General features: G+C 42.2%; 1 protein-coding gene across 1 annotated transcript in view; it reads left to right on the top strand.

Annotated features, from left to right (window-relative positions):
- Positions 1 to 21,411, top strand: part of nek7 (NIMA-related kinase 7) — a 187,729-nt gene that overhangs the window by 72,800 nt on the left and 93,518 nt on the right. The window contains exon 4 of the mRNA XM_079580956.1: positions 3,335 to 3,397. Coding sequence (XP_079437082.1) covers positions 3,335 to 3,397 — 63 coding nt within the window. The remainder of the gene's footprint in view (positions 1 to 3,334; positions 3,398 to 21,411) is intronic.

Genomic DNA, 21,411 nt, shown 5'->3' with positions numbered 1-21,411 from the left:
CCAACATGTTTTACTCCTCAATGTTGCCAGCAGAGGGCCTCAAACACCTGATCCAAACATTCTAATACAGTCTGATACTGGGAAATAATAAAGGTTTTGTACATGTTTTTTTAAAGAGGGGGTATTCTGCTTTTTTCAATCACATAGCACCAGTCTATATCACACTACAATGATGACCAAACCTTCTGTTGGTCTGTAAATGCAGTAAATTAGAATAACTGCCTTGTATAAAATGTCTCTCTCAAAATGGCTGTAGTGAATGTCTTGAAATAGGCCTCTGTCTCTTTAAGAACCTCTGAGCCTTTCCGACACGCCCCCTCCACACGCTGTCTGTGGCATCAGTGGGGAGGGGGTTCTGCTGAGGAGCAGTGGTTGGTTACTCGGCTGGTGACGAAAGCTCGGAGGCGTCTCCAGGAGGTGGGGGCGTTCCTAGGAGGACTCAGGCAAACCTATCCCTAAAATGGCCGCCATCAGAGTTTTTCAGGCATGTTTTTAATGAGGGAATGACATAATAACATGATGTAAAGCTTGAAAAAGTCAATTTTGCATAATACCCCCCCTTTAAAGCAAAGCATCGGCATCAGGCCTGACGAGAGGCGAACCGCAGTGATTGTTAGTATTTTGTATTAGCATTTTTCATAAAGGGGAGATACTGCCTGCGACAGTATGTAATATATACGGTAAAAAAAAAGATGAAATGTTTGAAAACGTTGAAACATTGACATGAAATAATTTCCAGGAAGTAACAATATCGTGCCGCAACGGCCTTTTCCCCACGTTTAGTCCCAAATACTGACATGTTTGGTATCCACGTGTAGCACGAAAGGCTGTGACCCAGAGGATGCTGTAATCCAAATATGGTCATTTCCTTTGTGGGAGACAACAGCAACATAAAGGCCAAAAAATACACAAATACATGCATATGACCAGAGGCGGGGAGTACTCAGTTACATTTACTCAAGTACATTCACTTGAGTAACTTTTTGAAAAAAAGTAGAAAAAGTAGTTTTATCATACTGTTCTTTTTGATTATACTTCAGTAAAATGATAATGAATTATCTGTACTCTTACCTGAGTAAAAACAATTGTTACTTTTTGCACTGTGAGTAAATATTTAAGGCTTCATGTTGATCGATAAACAAATGTAGATTGTCACGTGCACCTTTTTCTTTAGATTTTTTTTAGATCATTCCGTATTATCTGCCATTTTCTCTGAACAATTCCACATGATTTTATGTTTTGTTTCACACAATTCACGGCGTCATTGAAAATAAATCAGACTTTCCCGCTCAGACAGTCAGTCACATTTTCTCCAAATACATTTTTACTTTTACTTGAGTCATTTTTTTCTTGTACTTGAGTAAAACTATTTGAAAGTAACGCTACTGTTACTTGAGTAAATATTTTGGCTACTCTCCCCTCTGCATATGAAATAGATAGAAAACTTTAGGGCTTGAGGTTTTCATTCCACTCTTGTACCAAAACATCCTCTTTAGTGGCTCCTACAGACTCCACACTTTACGATACAGCCTTGGACAGATTTTATGAGCTTGAATCACAAAAAAAGTAGACAAAACTTTCACCTATATATTTAAAACTTTGACTATGAAACAGTGGTAACACTTTACATTACGGGCCGGTAAGTCCTTGGTACTTACAGAGGTACTTATAGTGGTATTTACACAGGTAATTCTAGGTACTTATTGTGGTTCTTACAGTGGTACTTATGTTTGTACTTGCAGTGGTACTTACAATGGTACTTATGGTGGTAATTACAGTGGTAATTCTAGGTACTTATTGTGGTTCTTGCAGTGGTACTTACGTTGGTACTTACAGTGGTACTTACAATGGTACTTATGGTGGTAATTACAGTGGTAATTCTTGGTACTTATTGTGGTACTTAAAGGATACTATAGTGAGAATTACAAGTTATGTACTTCTAGATTCAGTGGTAACTCTTAGTAATGAAGGTTGTACTTTTTGTTTTCCCTAATTCTGGTTTATGTTGTTTTATAGTCACACAATCCTAGAAATTACGTCTGTATGTAGAAGTACCACATTTACTACTTATGAATTGCTGCTGTAGTATTCTTGAATCACCAATAAGTACCATAGATGAAACTATCATTTAAAGCAGTGGTTCTCAACCTTTTAGAGCCGCGACCCCCATTGTAACAGTTAATTAGGATCGTGACCCCCACCCGGGTCAGACCATGGGAAAAACAGGGACTGTAATTATCCTGTAATAGGGCTGTGCAATTAATCGAAATTCGATTACGATTTCGATTACAACAGTAAACGATTACAAAATTAGCATAATCGCAAAAAATCGATTTTAATTTTTTTTTTCTAATTTTTTTTTTGGGTTGTTTTTTTTTTCTTTTTTGATGGATTTTTCTCACTTTTTTTGATGGATTTTTGTCTTTTTTTTGCTGGATTTTTGTCACTTTTTTTACTGGATTTTTGTCACTTATGGATTTTTGTCTTTTTTTTAAATGGATTTTTGTCTTTTTTTATGGATTTTTGTCTTTTTTTTAAAATTGATTTTTGTCTTTTTTTGATGGATTTTTGTCTTTTTTTATGGATTTTTGTCACTTTTTTGATGGATTTTTGTCTTTTTTTTGATGGATTTTTGTCTTTTTTGATGGATTTTTGTCTTTTTTTTGATGGATTTTTGTCTTTTTTTTGATGGATTTTTGTCTTTTTTTGCTGGATTTTTGTCACTTTTTGCTGGATTTTTGTCTTTTTTTTAATGGATTTTTGTCTTTTTTTGATGGATTTTTGTCACTTTTTTTGATGGATTTTGTTAAAGGCAACAAATAATCGTTTGAATAATCGTGATTTCAATTATGACAAAAATAATCGTGATTATTATTTTTTCAATAATCGAGCAGCCCTATCCTGTAATTACCACTATAAGTACCACGGACTTACCGGCCCGTAATGTAAAGCGTTACCGAAACAGTAAATGATTGTAATATTGGGTGAACTGTAGGGCAGCAAAGGAACGTACTGGGACGTGTCAGTGATGAGACTGAACCGCCTCTGGTGCGGCTGTGTTAAGTGTATTCTGTGACTGCATTTAGGAGCAAAAACAAGTTGCTGGAGAACAAGCGCTCACGCTGGGCACAGGCAGACGCCGCACCCCCCCGACTTTGAACGGTGCTCTGTGTGTCTTCCACCTTTTACCACCGCAACAACAGAAATCATGTCTGCTGTTTATCCGCGTCTCCTTCCACTCTCTACACCTCTCAATTTCCCCTTTCTCCTAAAGATGTCATAACACCCCTCTGTGTCCTCTGCCTCCCCCCCCTTGTTTTTCATCTCTTGATAGATATTCGACTTGATGGATGCCAAAGCTCGGCAAGATTGCATCAAAGAGATAGATCTCCTAAAGGTAAAGTACTAGAGGAGTGCCGTGCATGCCTTGTGTTCTCCTAAGGTGCCTGCGCTGAAAGCTTTTCCACGCCAGGAAAAAAAAACTCAAACAATTGATCCGTGCCAGACGAGCCGGATGGCGTGCCGCACGTTGAATGGTTTCTGAATGCGGCGAGTGCAGCGCGTTTTACGGCTGTCATCCCCCACTGTGTGCGCACGGGCCTTTGCTGAAGCGCTGCATTCCTCCAGGCTCACGTTGACTTACTGTTTATTGTTTTGTTTTGTGTTTTTTTGTTCTTTTGGCAACTGGGCGCATTAGCATAGAAACGTAGCTTTCCTTTTCTTCAATTATGAGCCCGCCGTCTTAACACGTGGCAGCTCCAATACTAATGAACAAACTAATGACAGCTTCAGTGTTTTTGCACTGTCTGTGAGACGCTCGCGGTGTGTCAGAGAATATGAGCTTTCACGGAACGCCTTTTCGCTCTATGTACTGTATGCACTGCAGGCAGAGCGCGCACATTAGGCAAAACAAGGAAACCAAACCAATTAGTTAGTGCCAGTCAAACAGCGGAGCGCGGCTGCCCAAGGCTCCACGGGCCAATCAAAGAGGGCTATACTCAGACGTCAGCGCAACACTGCTATACAGAGTGTGTGACCCCACAGCAGGGGTCGCACTGGGGTCAAAGCTCAAAAGCCTCATTTAGGCTGATTACAGGTGCGTCTGTCCAGTGTAAACTAACTTGGACAATTTAAATATCTTTACTGGAAAAGTCCCGGCGTGGTAGTGCAGCGGTTAGCACTTCCACTTCACAGTTAGATAGTCCCGGGTTCGATTCCCACCAGGGACGGGGGCCTTTCTCTGAGGAGTTTGCATGTTCTCCCCGTGTCTGTGTAAGTTTACTCCGGGCACTCCGGTTACCCCCACCCATAAAAACATGTATAATAGGTGAATCCTCCAGCCAGGTGTTTCTTGACCATCAACCAGGCTCCATCCAAAGATCTTTAATAAGGCTGGAGGTAGGACATGGCCATACGTTTGTTAAGTGAGGATGAGGATCACTGTACAAAGCTTTATTCATGATAATGGGATTCTGCTGATTTTGACCTGGTTTAGAGCCGACTACAAGGCTCTTTTTAAACATCCGATTGCACAGAAATATTACATTTACTCTGTATTTTCTTTAGTAATGCTTTCTGGCATTCATGATTATTTTTTATTATTATTTTTTTTACATACCCACTTATAAAAATATCTTCATTCTGCCGGGAGAAATGGTGAGATATTTTTTGCTGCATTTGTCAATGGAGCTGTCAACAGTTTGGACCCGGAAGTAGCTTATTATTGTGTGTGATGTCACACTTAATGGTGCGTTCATGCGGTCCTTGTTCTTGTATCGTCTAATGTGAGCTTTTTAGTAAAACACTGTTTTTAGTGTGTAGTGTTAGTGTCGTCATCCTTGTAGTAACAAAACTGCAAGTAAAATGCTTGACAACATCCATCCATCCTTCCATTTTCCGCTTTATCCGGGGCCGGGTCGCAGGGGCATCAGTCTCAGCAGAGATGCCCAAACTTCCCAATCCACACACACCTCCTCCAGCTGTTCTGGGGGGACCCCGAGGCGACACCAGGCCAGCTCGGAGACATAGTCTCACCACCGTGTCCTGGGTCTTCCACGAGGCCTTGTCCCACAAGGACATGGCTGGAACACCTCCCGCGGGAGGCGACCAGGAGGCATCCGGAACAGAAGCCCGAGCCACCTCAGCTGCTCCTTTCGACGTGAAGGAGCAGCGACTCTACTCCGAGCTCCTCCCGGGTAACTGAGCTTCTCACCCGATCTCGAAGGGTGCGCCCAGCCACCCTGCGAAGGAAACTCATTTCGGCCGCTTGTATTCGCGATGACAATGCTAGGAAAAAGTGAATTTACGTGATATTTTTTAAAACTTTAGCTTTAGCGATGCTAACACATTTAAATGATTAGCTCAGCTAAGCGCTAATCAATAAAAGATCGTTTTTTCTTTCCTCCTAAAAACCACATGAACACAAACCAACTGGGACAATGACGTCACATCTCGAGCTCCCCAGTGCACATACCAGAAGTATAGCAATACGTTGGAACCAATGGCAATTCTGGCGGCCATCTTGTGACTGGCCCCTCTAGCCCATGGATCTATCATAATAACTGGATAAGACACTCCCCCCTTGCCCGCGCGCCGGTCGGCGGACGGCCACTCGATGGTACTGCAGCAGCAAATTCACATTGGGCCCAGAAAGGATTTTTGCCATAGAGCGGCCATGCGAAAAAAAACTGTCCGTATTCGGCTGACAGGACGCCTACAACTTTCACAAAGGTCGGATTTAGTGTCGATTATCATGTACATTAACATCATGTACTTTTTTCCCCTTCGAAATTTACGTATCGTCTAAAAAATACATTTGTAAGGACTTAGCCGAGCTCCGCTCTAGCCACGCTCTAGCTTTCCGCCGCGTTGATTGGTCAGAACGTGCACGTGGTGCCGGCAGCGCAGCCGGGCACGTGCAGAGCGCGCCCTCGACGTCCGTGTACGAGCACATGTGGGCTCGGAGGAAAAACAACAACAGCAGCAGCATGAAGACCAGCATGGGGAACCGAGAGACAAGAGGACGGAAAACTCACTTTGCAAGTAAGTTTGTATCACACAGAATGTATTCTGTATTGTAAACGTTAGCATACACCACAGTTAGTTATAGAATGTAGCTTTATGAAAATAGCAAACAGAAACTACTAAGACTACCATTTTTAAACAAACAGAACAATGCTATTCTAAAAGATGACAGTACCCCGATCCCATTTGCTCATTAAAATATACTGTATGTGCATAGAATTACAATAGTGACAAGGCCTAATACATAATGAGAAGTTTGTTATTTGGACAAACGTCTCGAGAGCAAAATAAGGTTAGTTTTCATAGTGTCATGACGTCGGACGCTTCCCTGCTATTTTGCCGTCACATTTCGATCTGAACAATATCTGACTGGCTAATATTAGTTCCAGGAGTTGGAAATGGTTAGTTTTTGGTTTATTGAACAATATATAATGACGTGACATTTTTAATCAAGTTTGTCTAATAACTAATAATTGACTTTGTCTCTCAAACCAATGCTAAGTGCATTAAAATGAACAAAAAGCAACATGTTGAGCTGTTCAAGACGAAAATAAAAAGTGGTGTTAACCCTTGGTCACTGCATGTCTTTCTATGCATTGTTTTAGCAAAGCAAGACAAAAATGAAGGTCAGAGAACAGAGACAACAGTAATGTTAAAATTACAAAACAAACATGCTATCATACTTGTTCACTAATGTAACAAGACTGGTGATTATATTACACGTAATAGACATATAATTGCACAGTAGAGATCTGTATAATTCTCATTCTGGTCTTGTGATCCAGAAATGTGAACTCTAGTATAATAAGGATGACAATATGTTTTTTCTTTCTTCACTGAGGCTGTTCTGCTGCAGAGAGGAGTCTGCTGCAGGATCTGTGTCCACTACGGATATGGAAGGTGCGGCTTTGTATGAACTTCTTTACTAACTGGTGATTAGCTATTACTACTTCAGTTAGTTTGTTATGTGTTTCATAGCCACAAATAAAACTGTAATAAAGTTGCTGCTCAGTAATTCTTCCTATATTGACCAGATGCTGCTGATGGCTGTGTCCGGTCACCATCTCCTCCTCACGGGGCAGACCAGACTCTTACACCGTCTCCTGTTCTGCTGGCTGCACTGAGGTGATCATGGCAGTGTTGGAAAGAACAGAGGCTACACTACACAGGCGTGTCGAGTGGTCTGTTCACAACAAAGCAAAGAAACTGTACTAGTATTGTGTGTCAATGTTATGATAGCCAATATGTTTGTCGTTGTGCTTTGTAATTAAATAATATTGGTAGAAAGTAAATCAAAATGACATTGCATCTAGGTCACATTCAAATCTACTACTGTTGACCAGACTTCACCAAAATAAACTATTTTATCATCCACAGCATATTCTGCTTATGTTAAACAGAAAATGGCCTGTCTCAGTTTAAAGCCCCATCTTGGCAACACAAGACCAGACAAAGACAAACCAACTGTGATGGGACAACAGGAAAGATGCAAAACACAAGGTAGACTTTTGTAATTGTGCTTCCTCATGCAAGCTCTAACTTCTTAAATCACTACAGTCTGCCAAATGTAAGGGAACGTATTCAAGTTAACAAAATAAAGGTGTATCGTGCTTCAGACAGTAAAGGCTGCTCAACTGCACATACGCAGTTATCAAAGTGGACATTTTGGTCATTTTTCTGTTTCTCTTTTAGCTTAATGGTGCAGTATTGAAGTTTCCATTTTCACCAACATGCAGCCCTAGGAACAAAGTCTTGTTGCTGTCAGAAAGAACTGCAGTAGCTGGAGACACCCGGCGTTCTTCGAAGATTAACAGATTTTGCTTTTAAACTCTCTGCCTCTTTACAACCTGCAGTTACTCCTTGGTTTCTTGTTGGAAGAGTCGTGCTCAGACTGTTAAAGCTTTATGTGAGAATGCATGTGTTATACCTGAGATGTTTGTATTGTCCAGAAGGAAACCTGTTCCAGTCTGGGATTGTCGTTGAACTCTGTGCTCTGACAGCGGAGAAAAGAACTTAAGGTGGTCTGGGCTGAGTTTTTAGCTCAGTAGATAACAGCTTTGGGTATTATTCTTTTTCACTTTGTCATGGTAGATATTACGAGCACTTCTGGAAATGAAGCTAATACCACGTGTTTTTCAGAGTGCAGAGGATTACCGTTTATTTTTTTAACTGCTACCATCGGGTGTAAATCAATAAAATGTACAATTTGGGCAAAACCCAGTGATTGTTTTTTTGTGTATAGTGTTCTAGGCCTATTCTGCAAATATACTGTGGCAGTTTTCTTTTTTGCAAGATCATTAATTTATTGCATGTTGTACAAAAAAAGCTTCATTGCATTTCAATTACATCTATTAGTTTCTGTGACAATGCCATAGACAATTGACATAAATGTTGATGGTGATTTATTTTACTAGACTGTTTTTTTTTAAACTAATTTTGCAATTCTGCTACAGTAAAATTATTTAAAATAACACTACTCACAACTGTACAATGTTCTACTCTTTTCTACTGCTGATTTACTTGTGATATATTGCTAAACTGCAAATGTTGTGAAATGCAATGTAATGTATTATAATAGATCTTGCCAGCCTAATAATTAGAGGATGGTCTTAATCACTTTGCCATTGTTGATAATTATGAATATACAAATTGCAATGATTCTTGTTCTCATGTTCCATCAATAAAAGTCTCGTTCATTTCATGTTTATGTTCATGTCACAAGTTAAATGGATCAAATGCTGCGTTGTACATAATTGCGGTTATTTAAAACTTACAAAGGTATAAACTGACATTGACTTTGTCATAATGGTGAAAAATAAAAGTTGACTGTGTCTTTTAAACATGGAAAACGGTACAGATCTTTAAATACGCGTTGGGGCTGTAGGCCACTTTGCGAGCTGGGTCTGCTGTTCAACTCAAGGCTGATTCTCCGCTCGCTCTAGTCGTGCTGAGAATATACAATTTACTTGACATGTGGTCAATTGTAGAAGTATAATTAACCTTTAATTAAACGTTGGAAAACAGTTCCAAAAGTGAAGAGCAGATATTATATTACATCAAAAACTAGGCTGACCGATTTTGACCTGCTCAGCATACGGTGGAGCTGCGCTCTGCTGCCGAGCTGCGGCGCTCGCTCTCGTCGCGCTGAGAATCATGGGCATGGGCAATAAACATCCAGGTTTCTTTGTGTTTTTTATTTGAAATGATAAAAGACCACTAATATGGCCATAACAATTAATAGTATAAATTATACAAGCATATAATAGCCGTTAAAATTTTCGCTGGGCCCAATGAACACGGAACTAACGCGGAAGTAAGAATTTTTTCTGGCTCGTTGCGCCAATGAGCACAGGCCATTGAAATCAACAGGCGGCCATATTGGAAACCCGGGGCTTGCTCTAGCCCAGTGCAATGTAATCATATGGAAACACCACTTATTTCCTTGATACTGTTTTTGTCTATTTTTAGTTATTTCCTGACTCATAGTTATGACTGACCTTTTGTCATATTTGGAAAGAAAATAAGGTTTTTGCAAATGTCATTCCAGTTTTATAGGAGGCATAAACTTTAGCTCCGTTTGTTCATGGATTTTCCTCTGTCAAACACTTGTATTTATATCAAATACAACATTTGTGTCCTAGTTTATTTCTGTACTTTTTAACACGACATGACATATTTATTGAACATGGGACAGTGATACAGTGAATGTTAACCACTGAACCCTGGGAATGAATGGAGAAAACAAAGCTAATACGACTAAACAACAAGACAGACATTTCAAACCAATCACAAACAATGAATGTCTAGTAATGGCATCACTATCTTTACAAAGATGGTACAGATGACGGCTTAAAGTCCTTTGTCTCTCAATGGTGCCAAGAGGAAAATAATGAATAAAAAGCCTAAAACCCGCGGTCCCGTCCCTCGAACACAACACTCCTCTCGTCTGGCTCATTGCTATTGTCCGTGTCATTCGTGACATCATTGCTCCTTTCATATCCTCCCTTCCCCTCGGAGCTTTTTGTCCACTTCTTTTCTTGTTGCAAACTGATTGCCAGCGCGCAGGGGAAGTTGTGCCCAGTCAGCCTGATAACACGAGAGCCCGTCCTGAGCCCTCGTCTCTCCTCGCCCTCCCCAGGGACAGGCCAAACAGGACAGCGCCAAATCAGAATAATGAGCTCGCCGCAGCCACTGGAGTGACACGGCGCACACTAGCACACTGCTGCGCTCCCTTCAACAGTCCATTTGTTTGTTTGTCCGTCTGGCTTTGTGTCTGCCCGTTCATCTGTGCTTTTTTTTTTTGCTTTCTGGCGCGATGATTTCAACCTCTCACTCCTCGGGCTGTCCGTTTGTCGGAATCCTCCCGCATTTGAATATTGGCCCGTAAAAAATAGCACGCTTTCCTCTCCGCGCGTAGGGTTTTTTCCATAATCGGCATCCAAGAACTATAAAGTGGATTTGTTGCTTTGTGAAGGTTTGGCCTGCACAGATGAAGACTTCATCCACCATCGCTTTCCAAAAGTTCAATCGTGAAGAATAACAGCCGTCATATAGATAGACATACAGCGGTACATTGATTATATTCCAGATCTATTTCAACGCTTATATCTGTTTTTGACATTGCTGAACCGCTGATCTTTGACCGAAAAACAAAACAAAAAAACCTTCTTCTAATCAACCAACATTTTGGCCAGAATCAGAAGTGATCTCTGAGGGAAAATTATTTTGAGAATGGAATCCTGGAATCATAGAGAGAGAGCTTCAGGGACTCTAAAGGGGCCGACCCCTTTAGAGTCCCTGAAGGTGTGAAGGTGCGTAAAAGAATAGATTACTTAAAGAGTAACTAAACACCAAATCCACTTTTTTTTGCTGATAAACAGTCTAAATGGTTGTTGAATAGAGTTAGCTACATGTCCCAGTCAATATGTTGACATTTGGTGCAAACTTGTTCAAAATCTCACTTTTGTGTCTAAAACCGCATGGTTCGCGCCCCCTACTGGTTTCACGCAGCAACTACATTTGATATTTTGTGGTTGGAGGAGAGTGTGTCCACGGCGTCCACAAAACGTCATCAGTTCTGCCCGTGGTTCTGCCTCTGTGCCTCTGTGGCCCCGCCCACTCACGCCTCCGCCTCCGTCACGTAGAAACCAGGACACGCGTCGCGCAGTCAAACCAGTAGATGGCGCCCCTGCGATGCTCACACTTCGGCTGAGGTGGTGTAGAGGAATAAATCCCTTAGAAAAGCTACTGTGCGATGCTCTCTCTGTTCGCAGTCACTGACAGCGAGCGAGTCGATCTTTTTTTTTTTTTCGTAGGATAGTTGCTACTTGTGATGCGCGGGTTGCGGGTTCCACCGTCGTCTTTACAGCAGGTTTTTGGCGTAAATATACGTCGGATTTTCATAAAACAAGCAGCGTTTTGCAGCTTGTGATCCAGAGAGCTCATGTCTCCTATTTTCCACCGTATGTGTGACTGTGTGTGACTTCGGTTAGGCCGACCTCTGCTCTTCCTCTCTCCCTCTTGCCCAGCGCTCTTCGGAGGGAGAGAGAGAGCGCGCGATGACACGCCGGTACTGTTCATATACGGATCATATTTGTAACGCGTAATATTTAATGGTTGCGGGGCGGGTTGTAAAAATAGAACAACGTTGCGGGGCGGGCTGGGTCGGGTTAGAACCTGCTCCAAATGCGGGACCCGCGGGTTGAAAAAAAACCCTGACCCGCATCACTAGTTGCTACATCAAGCAATCACAAGTCTTGAGAATGTACCAACTCTCCTACGAAAAAATAAACCTTGCGCACAGTCGTGACTCCGGTAACAGCCGTCTGTCAGTCCTGTCAGATCTAGGGGCTTGGTCTGAGACTGTCAACAGAGCAGACCCCGCCCACACACTCACCCCCCTCGTCTCCCCCAAAGCCTCCGAGACCACCCCTTTCTCAGCACTTTTTGACTTGTGTTTGTGGGTGGGGAAAGGCTCTGCCACGCCCGTTTAGTTGCACTTTAACTTGATAAAAAGCTCCCGCACTCTGTCTCACTCTTTTACTTGGCTTTTATTACAGCAACGTTTCGGTCACTCTGACCTTCAACAGACTTGAAGACGGCCCGTTCCGCTTGGTCATTATCAGCTCAGGGACTGCCCCCAACAAGCAATATCCAATCAGGAACAATCACATATCGGACCTGATAAGAACACCCATTAATCACAAATATCAGAAATATCATGCCTTCACAGCACATATTATTATTATAATATTCTCCGAGGGCAGGAGCTGGCCTCGCGCACAGACCCTCCTTCCGCCAATACCCAACGGGAACTACAGATGTGGCAGCTGTGCCCAGTGTCATAATACCACGAAAACTTCAGCCTTTTATCACCCATCAACAGGAAAAAGGTGCCCCACCGGGATCACATGTAGCGCTGCCCGTGTGGTCTTGCTTATGTGGGAAAAACAATACGAAAATTTAAAAAATGCATAAGTGAGCACAAAAGCACCAATAGACGTCAAAACACTGACTCTCCAGCTGCAACACATTTGAACAAACTCAAACATGACGTGTCATCTCTCCTCTTCTGTGGGATAGAGCAGGTGCTGGTCCCACACAGGGGAGGTGACCATGATCTTGTTCTGAAGAGACACGAGGCCTTCTGCATCTCCACATCACAAACTCTTGATTCTTAAGGGACTTAAAGACTTGGTGTCGCGGCATTTTTGACCGCCCCATCATACCTATTTGAATTATTTCTTCTAAAGATTTCTTTGTTTTAAAGTAATCTGCATCCTTTTGTAATAATTATGGAATTGAATTGCTTTATAATATGTGCTGTGAAGGCATGATATTTCTGATATTTGGGATTATTGGGTGTTCTTATCAGGTCCGATATGTGATTGTTCCTGATTGGATATTGCCTGTTGGGGGCAGTCCCTGAGCTAATAAAGACCAAGCGGAAGGGGCCGTCTTCAAGTCTGATGAAAAGGATTCTTCAAGTGAAAATGACCTCTGAAATATGTGGAGTTTCTGACTGACCACTTTCTTCCATGGTACAAAAAGAAGAGCCGTGCTTTCCCGAACAAGATCATCTTCATGCAGGACAACGCACCATGTCCTGCTGTAAAGAAAACCTCTTTACAGCATCTTAAAGAAAACCTCTTTACAGCATCTCATGATGCAGCAGCTCTGGGAGGCTCTTCTGACAGCCTGCAGAGAAATCTAAGCAGAAACTGTCCAAAAACTCACAAGTTTAATGGATTTAAGGATTTGTAAGCTGCTATCGAATAATGGTCATATGCTGAAATGTAACTTGACTTGTTAAGATGTTTTTGATTGAAATAGTTTTTGATTTCAGTAAATATGACCTCCTATTATGCAATTTCTCCATCTGTGAGATCAATAAAGTATCATCTATCTATCTAATGCTGCAAATTCAACAAATGACCATTTTCACTTTACAACCTATAAAATGTTTATTTTTAATTTTTTTTATGGTTTATTTGGTAGGGACAGTGCAAGTTAATGAACAAGCCACACCGGATTGTAGCCTTAGGCTAATTTCCATCCGTCGTCCCCCAAGCACACTCTCATTCATCCTGGCCTATTGTGCATGTTTTTAGTGGTAGGGGAAACCTACGCAGACACAGGGAGAACATGCAAACTCCACACAGAAAGGCCCCGTCCTTGGTGGGAATCGAACCCGGACCTTCTAGCTGTGAAGCACAAGCACTAACCGCTGTACTACTGTGCCGCCGTTGAAACGCTGCTGTGCATAATCATTTGTAACAGTACGTTTTACATTGTTTATTATACATATTTATTTAAAAAAATACTGGGAGGTTTGTTCAACCACATTCAAATGATCCTCTAGTTAAAGACTTGAAAATGATGCTGACTGTCATATGACTTGACAATTTAGAAAATCTGAGAAAAATGTCATTTGCATAATCATTTGGAACATTTTTTACTTATATTAAAGGCTTTCAATTATACACAATCTATCTGTAAAACAGATAAAATACACACTATCACTTTAAACATGTCACTTTTGCATAATATGCTAATCATTTCATGTCAGTTCTTAAACGTATGGCCTCATTGAAGTAAATACATCATGTCATTTAACACATGGCACACACTATTTCCTTTATTAGGATCCGCTTCACAAAGTTTAAACTTTTTTTTTTTAAAGCCAAAACGTTGCTGCAAAACGGTTATCATAGGTTTGATACAAGTGTTTGTTTTACAGTGGTGATGCACAGAGCACAAATGATCCATGAAAACGGAGAAGTCCAACCTGGTCTGAGTGCTCCAGTCCCCCTCTTACAGCACATGCTTATCTTTGTCCTTGATAACACAAAAGTCAGTGCTCTGTTTAAACCTCCACTATAGGCTGGTTTCTCCTCAGCCTGCGGTGTGTTTTTCCTCTGCGAGCATCACCAGCTCAGCAGATCCATCTCAGAGCGCCGCGCTGTGCATGATTTAGTGATTACACACACCGGTGGCTCTCAGCCGGCTTGTGTAATTATGTAATCAAGCACGACGTGAGCTTTCCCACTGACTGACTGTCTGCCTGCGCTGGACTAGTAGGCAACATGTACACCATCATCTGCATATTTACATCTGGACTATTGGTGTGGCTGAATATAATGGTGTCAATATGTAAATCATAATACAGAATACAGAACAGTTACAGAACATGATACATATAGACTTATTCCTTATGAATTCAGCCATAGCAGGGCTCAGAGGGTTCAGATCATATATTTGTTTTGGATTGGTAAGAGATCTGCACTTATTACCCTTTAATACAGTTTTTTCTCAATTCATAACAACACACACTGGCACATTCGTATTCATTTTTGTTGGGATTTCCGAAATACGGCATTCTGGAGTCAAAGGTGAACTTTAGCCAATATAAAACACTGTATAAGTAGTATAAGCCGACGCACTGTTCAGTGTGTGTGACTTCACATGGAACTGGAAACACAAAGACACCAAAATGTGTTCAGAGGAGTGAACATGTGCCCAGTGCTCTGACAGAGAGGACTACAGTATGTGCAAACCATGAATTATGTTCAAGATGTATATTAAATCTTCCCCTTTTGGAGAGGGGAATTCCATCATTTGGAGCTCGGTGCAGTCAATGGCATTTAGTCATTGACAAAAACTGCAGTGACATCACAAAATACATCTTCGAAATGTTGAAAAAAAAACCTAACAACTATGAACATAAAATTCACAGTGACTTTAGTATCATCTAGAGCTTCCACAAAAGGGCTGTGTGTTGGGTCTTTCAGCGAGGCCTGGGCGATATTAACAAAAATGAGTTAATTTACACCGCTTTGTCGCTTGAAAAGATATATTTATTTTCTTCCTCTTATTTCCATTTTTTTCCTATTTTTTACCCATTTCCCCCCACATTGGAGATCGACTGGATATTGTAAATATCAAGCAGCAGTTTGGACATGACTGAAGCTCTTCTACATTCAGGACAGAAATGGAAACTGTAATGTGTTAAATGATCTCACAGCAGAAAGCGTTCACTTGTTTAATCTGAAGTTAAATTGAAATTGTTTACTAGTCAAAAGCCGTTATTAGTCTTTAGAATGAAAACTAAAACTTAATAGCCTTACTCAACAGGAGAAAAACAAACCTGATATTTGTTTTCGCTCTGTACGCCACCTGCCGTCCCAGGAACAGACAGATGACATTCAGTCAGGTCCATAAATATAAGTAAGTAAGTGTTTTATTGTCATTGTACAAGCGTCCAACGAAATAGTGTTAAGGTGTGAGTCCTGAGCTGCTGCCGCTGTTTGTCAACCTGACCCGCATGACCTCGGAGGACGGAGAAGCTGTAGCTGCCCTCTGTCTCCTCTGATCATCAGAAACGGTGCACCGCCTCCTGGGCTTGTCCCCGTCTCAGAGTGTGGTGTCCTGCACTGGTCAGCTCCACCTCGTCCTTCCTCCTCCCTCCGCAGTCTTTCACCATCTCCTCGTTTATCCCTTTTTTTGTTTCCTGTGGCTCCTCTTGTGACGCCTCCTCTGTGCTGCAGGTGTGGGGGCTCTTGGTGCCTTTTCACTCTTCAGTGTCTCAGAAGAAGATATTTGTAGATCTCAAATGGGTTTAGCTGATAAGCTAGCAGTTTGTTTACCTTCAAAAAGCTGCTTTCTTCAGGACCATTTTGGACTCTCAAAGTAAACAAATCCACCAAACCTCCACAAAAACACGGTAAAGACGTACAAAAGTATCCAGAAAAACAATGCAGTGATATTTGTTCATCTGATTTGGATGTACATACTCTCATATTAAAGCTGAAAGTCTGCAGTTTAAGCACATCTTGGTTGTTTCAATTCAAGAGGAGAATTGAGTCGATGTCCCATTATTTATGGACATGACTGTATATCACTGCAGTAGAATAATGTGGGTCATTGTGCCTTTGGGCAAGACACTTCACCCACTTGACCTGTGTCTGAAAACAGTGTGTAAGAGAGGGCCACTGGCACAGATAAGAACCAACCCATCCACCTATCCATCCGTCCATGCATCCACACACCCACCTGATCCGTTCATCCATCTGTCCCTTCGTCCGTCCATCATAGGCATAATCGAATTTACCACAGAATTCAACTTTTATGAATGTTCCAAATGGTTCTGCAGCTTCTAATCTAAAAACTTAATTCTTATTGCAGGGTAATGCTGTGTATCTATGCGGTTGATGAGAAAACAAAGTCAATAGAGGACCTAGAACTTTGTGAACCCATATTCTACACAGCAGATTGCAACTATCCAAGCTATTCGTTTTCATTCGCATCCCCTCAATCAGAAGCAATCAAGTTAGAGCGGCTTCAGTTTCACCTGGAAAGCCCTGAAGCTATCCTCCATCGCGGCGGCAGCAGTAGCAGTGGGGATGGTGTGATATGGAGGGTGGGGGGGCAGTTGTCATCACATCCAAGGCTGCCGCGCTACAGTGTGGATCGGTGCCTAACTGCCATTCGAAGCCAAAAATACATCTGGCAAGAGGACATGTGCACAGAGAGAGAGAAAGAGAGAGGGAGAGAGAGATGGAGGGAGAGGGAGATGATGGGGATGAGTGAGGAAGAGGGACCGGAGAAGTGGAGTGTAGCGTGTTACTGCGCCGCATCATCCACGAGCATGAACATTTCTTTAATCAGAGCAGAGAAAGCCGAGTCGTGTCACCCAGCGCACATCACGGACAGTAAAGCAGCCCCCCCCCCCCACACACACGGCCCCCCTCTCTGCTCCCAAGTCTCCATGTGTAACCAAGCTATCCGCAGTACGTCACATCATAACAGCCACCCACACCACGCGTCCCGCAGCCCGGCTCGCCGCTCCATACGCGCGGAAGGATTTTAACTGACATATTTTTTATTTTTTTTTGGAGATGTCATTGAACTTTTGCATAGGACTTGTCTAGTTTAGATAGTTCATAGTGTATTCGAGAATGCAGTCTTTTCAAACACAGCTGTTTCTTATGCTTTCGGAGGCCGTGGTGCAGTGGGGACAGGGTTACTGGTGCAAACACATGGGCAATACCATACATACCGTAAATTCTCTAATACTGGCCTGTATTCCATTAGCGGCCGGGTCTCTAACAGAGGCCGGGTTTGCGGCTGGCGGAGGCAAATTAAAGCCGGTCTCTAAAACAGGCCGGGGCTTTTATTAGAAACTATAGCGGTAGAAATATTCCCCATGTTAGGAATTTGTCTCATACTCATGTAAATGAAAACTCACGTGCAGGAAGTAAACAAACGGGAACCCGGGCTGAGGGGGACGCTGCGGAGGAGCTGATCCGAGCGTAACTTTGACACAGATTTAGACACTTTTCAAACCTCCTGTGACTACACTGCGTTCCAATTTATTATGCAAATTGGATTTTTGTGTCAAAAAGGTAAAAAAAAAAGCAATAATAATGAAACTCATGGATGGTATCGTGTCTTGGGGCTCTATGAATCACTGACATAAATCTCAGAGACCTGGGATTATTAGTTGTCAGGTTAAGCCCAGTTAAGGGAAAAACTACTGAAAAATGGTGTTCCACTTTATTATGCAGATCATCATTTTCAAGCAATATGGTAAAGAAAAATGGACTTTCTGCTGATGAAAAGTGTGAAATAGTTGAATGCCTTGGTCTAGGTATGAAAACCTTCGATATTTCATGAAAGATTAAGCTTAATCATCATACAGATAAGAGATCTGTGGATGATTCAGAGCACACTCCGTTTTGTGCCGATAAAGGCACAATATGGACGGTTTCTGCCAGACAAACACATCAGATTATGAGAACAGATGCTACAAAGCAGCAGACAGGTATTTGAAGCTGCTGGTGCCTCTGGAGTCTCCCGAACATCAAGGTGTAGGACCCTCCAGAGGCTGCAGTTGTGCATAAACCTTCTATCCGGGCCTCCCCTAAACTGTTAATTGAAGCTAATGAACAGAAACGTCTGCAGTGGCTCAGAAATACATGAGGATTCATTTTCAAACAGTCTTGTTCACTGATGAGTGCCGTGTAGCCCTGGATGGTTAACTCAATGAGGTAGTGGATAGTTGGTGAATGGCCACAATGTCCCAACAAGGCTGTGACGTCAGTAAAGAGGGGGCGGAGTCATGTTTTGGGCCAGAATCATGGTGAGAGAGCCGGTCGGCCCCATTAGGCCCTTTTAGGCTCCCTGAAGGTGTGAAAATGACCTTTGAAAAATATGTGGAGTTTCTGACTGACCACTGTCTTCTATGGTACAAAAAGAAGAGCCGTGCTTTCCCTAACAAAGTCCTCTTCATGCATGACAACGCACCATGTCCTGCTGTAAAGGAAACCCCTGCATCACTGGCTGCTATGGGCAGAAAAGGAGAGAAACTCATGATGTGGACCCCCTCCTTCCCTGACTTCAACCCTATTGAGAACCTTTGGAGCCTCAACAAAAAACACTTCTATGAGGGTGGGAGGCAGTTTTCATCCAAACAGCAGCTCTGGGAGACTATTCTAACATCCTGCAAAGAAATCCAAGCAGAAACTGTCCAAAAACTCACAAGTTTAATGGATTTAAGAATTTTGAAGCTGCTATCAAAGAAGGGCTCCTATGGTCAAATATAACTTGACCTGTTAATATTTTTTGGATTGAAATAGCTTTTGATTTCAGTAAGTATGACCTCCTAATGTTACAAATACAACAAATGACCATTTTCAGTTAATTACAAGCTTTAAAATGTATTGAAACGATGAGTTGCATAATAACTTGGAACAGTGGATTTTGAGGTTTTTACTATATTTATTTTTGAAAAAAAATACTGTTATCACTAGGAATTTTTTTCCACCACATTTAAATGATCCTCTACCAGTTAAAGACTTAAAAATTATGCTGACTCTCATTTGAGTTGACAATTTAGAAAATCTTAGAAAAATGTCATTTGCATAATAATTTGGAACGCAGTGTATTTGTAGAAACAGGGAAAGCAACAAATGTTGTGTGACCCTCCAGGGTTTTAATAAAGTCTCCATCGCGTCTTCAAAGCACGTCCAGCTGCTCCGTGTGCAGGTCAGTCCCACGCCTCAAAATAACTCCTCCGATCAGCGCGAGCGTCTCGTCTTCTCTCGGGTCAGTCTCATGATCGATCACAAACACAAACGCTCCGTCTAAACTCGCCTTTTACACAAGATAACAACAAATAATCCGGTCAGCGGTAAAAACGAAACAGAAACCTGCAGTGACATTGATGTCAAAGCTCCGCTAACAGCAACGAAACACTTCCTGTTGTCCCGACATAATAAAAGCCGTCAATGTTCCAGCCGCTGGGAGAGGGTTTGAAATGTTAATTAATAAATGAACCTAATATTTTAGGTTCAAATGGACACAAATCTCGTTTTTCTTCGCTTTCCTGGTCGTCCGTTTTTGCTCAAATAGAAATAAAGGCCTGTCTCTAATTGTGGCCTGGTTCCAATAAAGGCCTGGTCCTAGATGCACTTGAGTAAATAAAGGCCCCGGCCTATATTAGAGCATTTACGGTACCCATTCCACATTTGTACGGATGCGTGGTGTGGTCATCTGCAGATTGTCCTTCATTTATTCATTTGTGAATGCAATGTTAAAGTATGATTGTCCGGCTTCTAAAATGGATTAAACACAATTACCATTTTGACTTGCTAGGCCTGTGCAATCATAGAAAAAGACCTCATAGTGATTTTACTCAGGCATTTGAAACCAACTGAGACGCCTTGGCCTAGAGAAGACCAAAATGTGAACAGCTGAGAGTCAAATGCGCTCCAGAACAGGTTTGAACGGTTGCGTTATTGCCCATTCGAGATGATTTTTTTACCTGTATCATCAGCTTTCAGATTTTCTAATTGCGACCATGAGAATGCTATTTCGATACAGTTGCAGTGAGCCCTTCTTGTCGTCATCTGCGTAAACCAGGGGTGTCCAAAGTGCGGCCCGGGGGCCAAATGCGGCCCTCAGACCAATTTTTGGTGGCCCTCTGCCTTCTTGCTGAATCGGGACACATCATCAGAGATAGTCCTTTTTATTTGAAATGTAATAATTCTACACAATTCTAACCAAACAACTAACCTTCTACTGTGAGACAGAGCTGGCATGAAGGTTTTGAGCAGAAATAAAGGGCGCACTCACACTTGACATCCGAACCGTGCCACTCTCCAGCTCGTTTGAGGAAAGGCCTGGATGCCCAGAACGGCCTGCGCTCACACTTACACAAACGAACCGAGCCGTGGCCAAACACGAGGAGTTGTTTACAAGTGCACGTGAGCAGCAGCGCAACATAATGCGGAAGAAAAAAAAAACTAAAACAGCTGCGTGAAATAATGTCTACTTTGACCCCCTGTCAAATCTCTTCACTATACTTTTCTTTGCATTTTACTACAGTTTAACAAAAAGGGCTATGGTGAATATAATAGTTGATTTTAATAAAGCAGAGAAATAGAGAAGTGCAGGTCCCTCTGTCCCGCTCAGCTGAGGCGGGGGGTGGAGCAGCACCTGCCGCTCTGAGCCTTTCTTTGGAGTCATATACAGCCTTCAAAAAAGGCGACGAGAACAGAAGATATGACGATTAGTTTATGTCATTCATTGCTGCTTCGGCCACTGGTTAAACAGCTTTATGTTGGTGAACTCCTGGAAGTATAGACTATACTTCGTATACGCTACATTGCGACAAAGCACTTAACACGAACACGCACCGAAGTCACAAGCGATAAAAGCACCCGCAGGTTTTATCTGTCCGACTAAAGCCTGCGGCCAAACCAGGTGCAGCAGCAGAGAAGCTCGGACACAGGGCGGGAGAAGCGCAGCCGCTCCCGTATAGTCAGCCCGAGACGTGCGTGAAGCGGCCAGGGCGTCGGGAGTGAGCGGTCGGGGAGACGAGCGGTA

This window comes from Gobius niger (assembly GCF_951799975.1).
Source record: "Gobius niger genome assembly, chromosome: 22".
In the NCBI taxonomy this organism is placed as follows: Eukaryota; Metazoa; Chordata; class Actinopteri; order Gobiiformes; family Gobiidae; genus Gobius; species Gobius niger.
The sequence above is the reverse complement of the archived record's forward strand: the minus strand, read 5'-3'. Positions and strand labels throughout refer to the sequence as shown.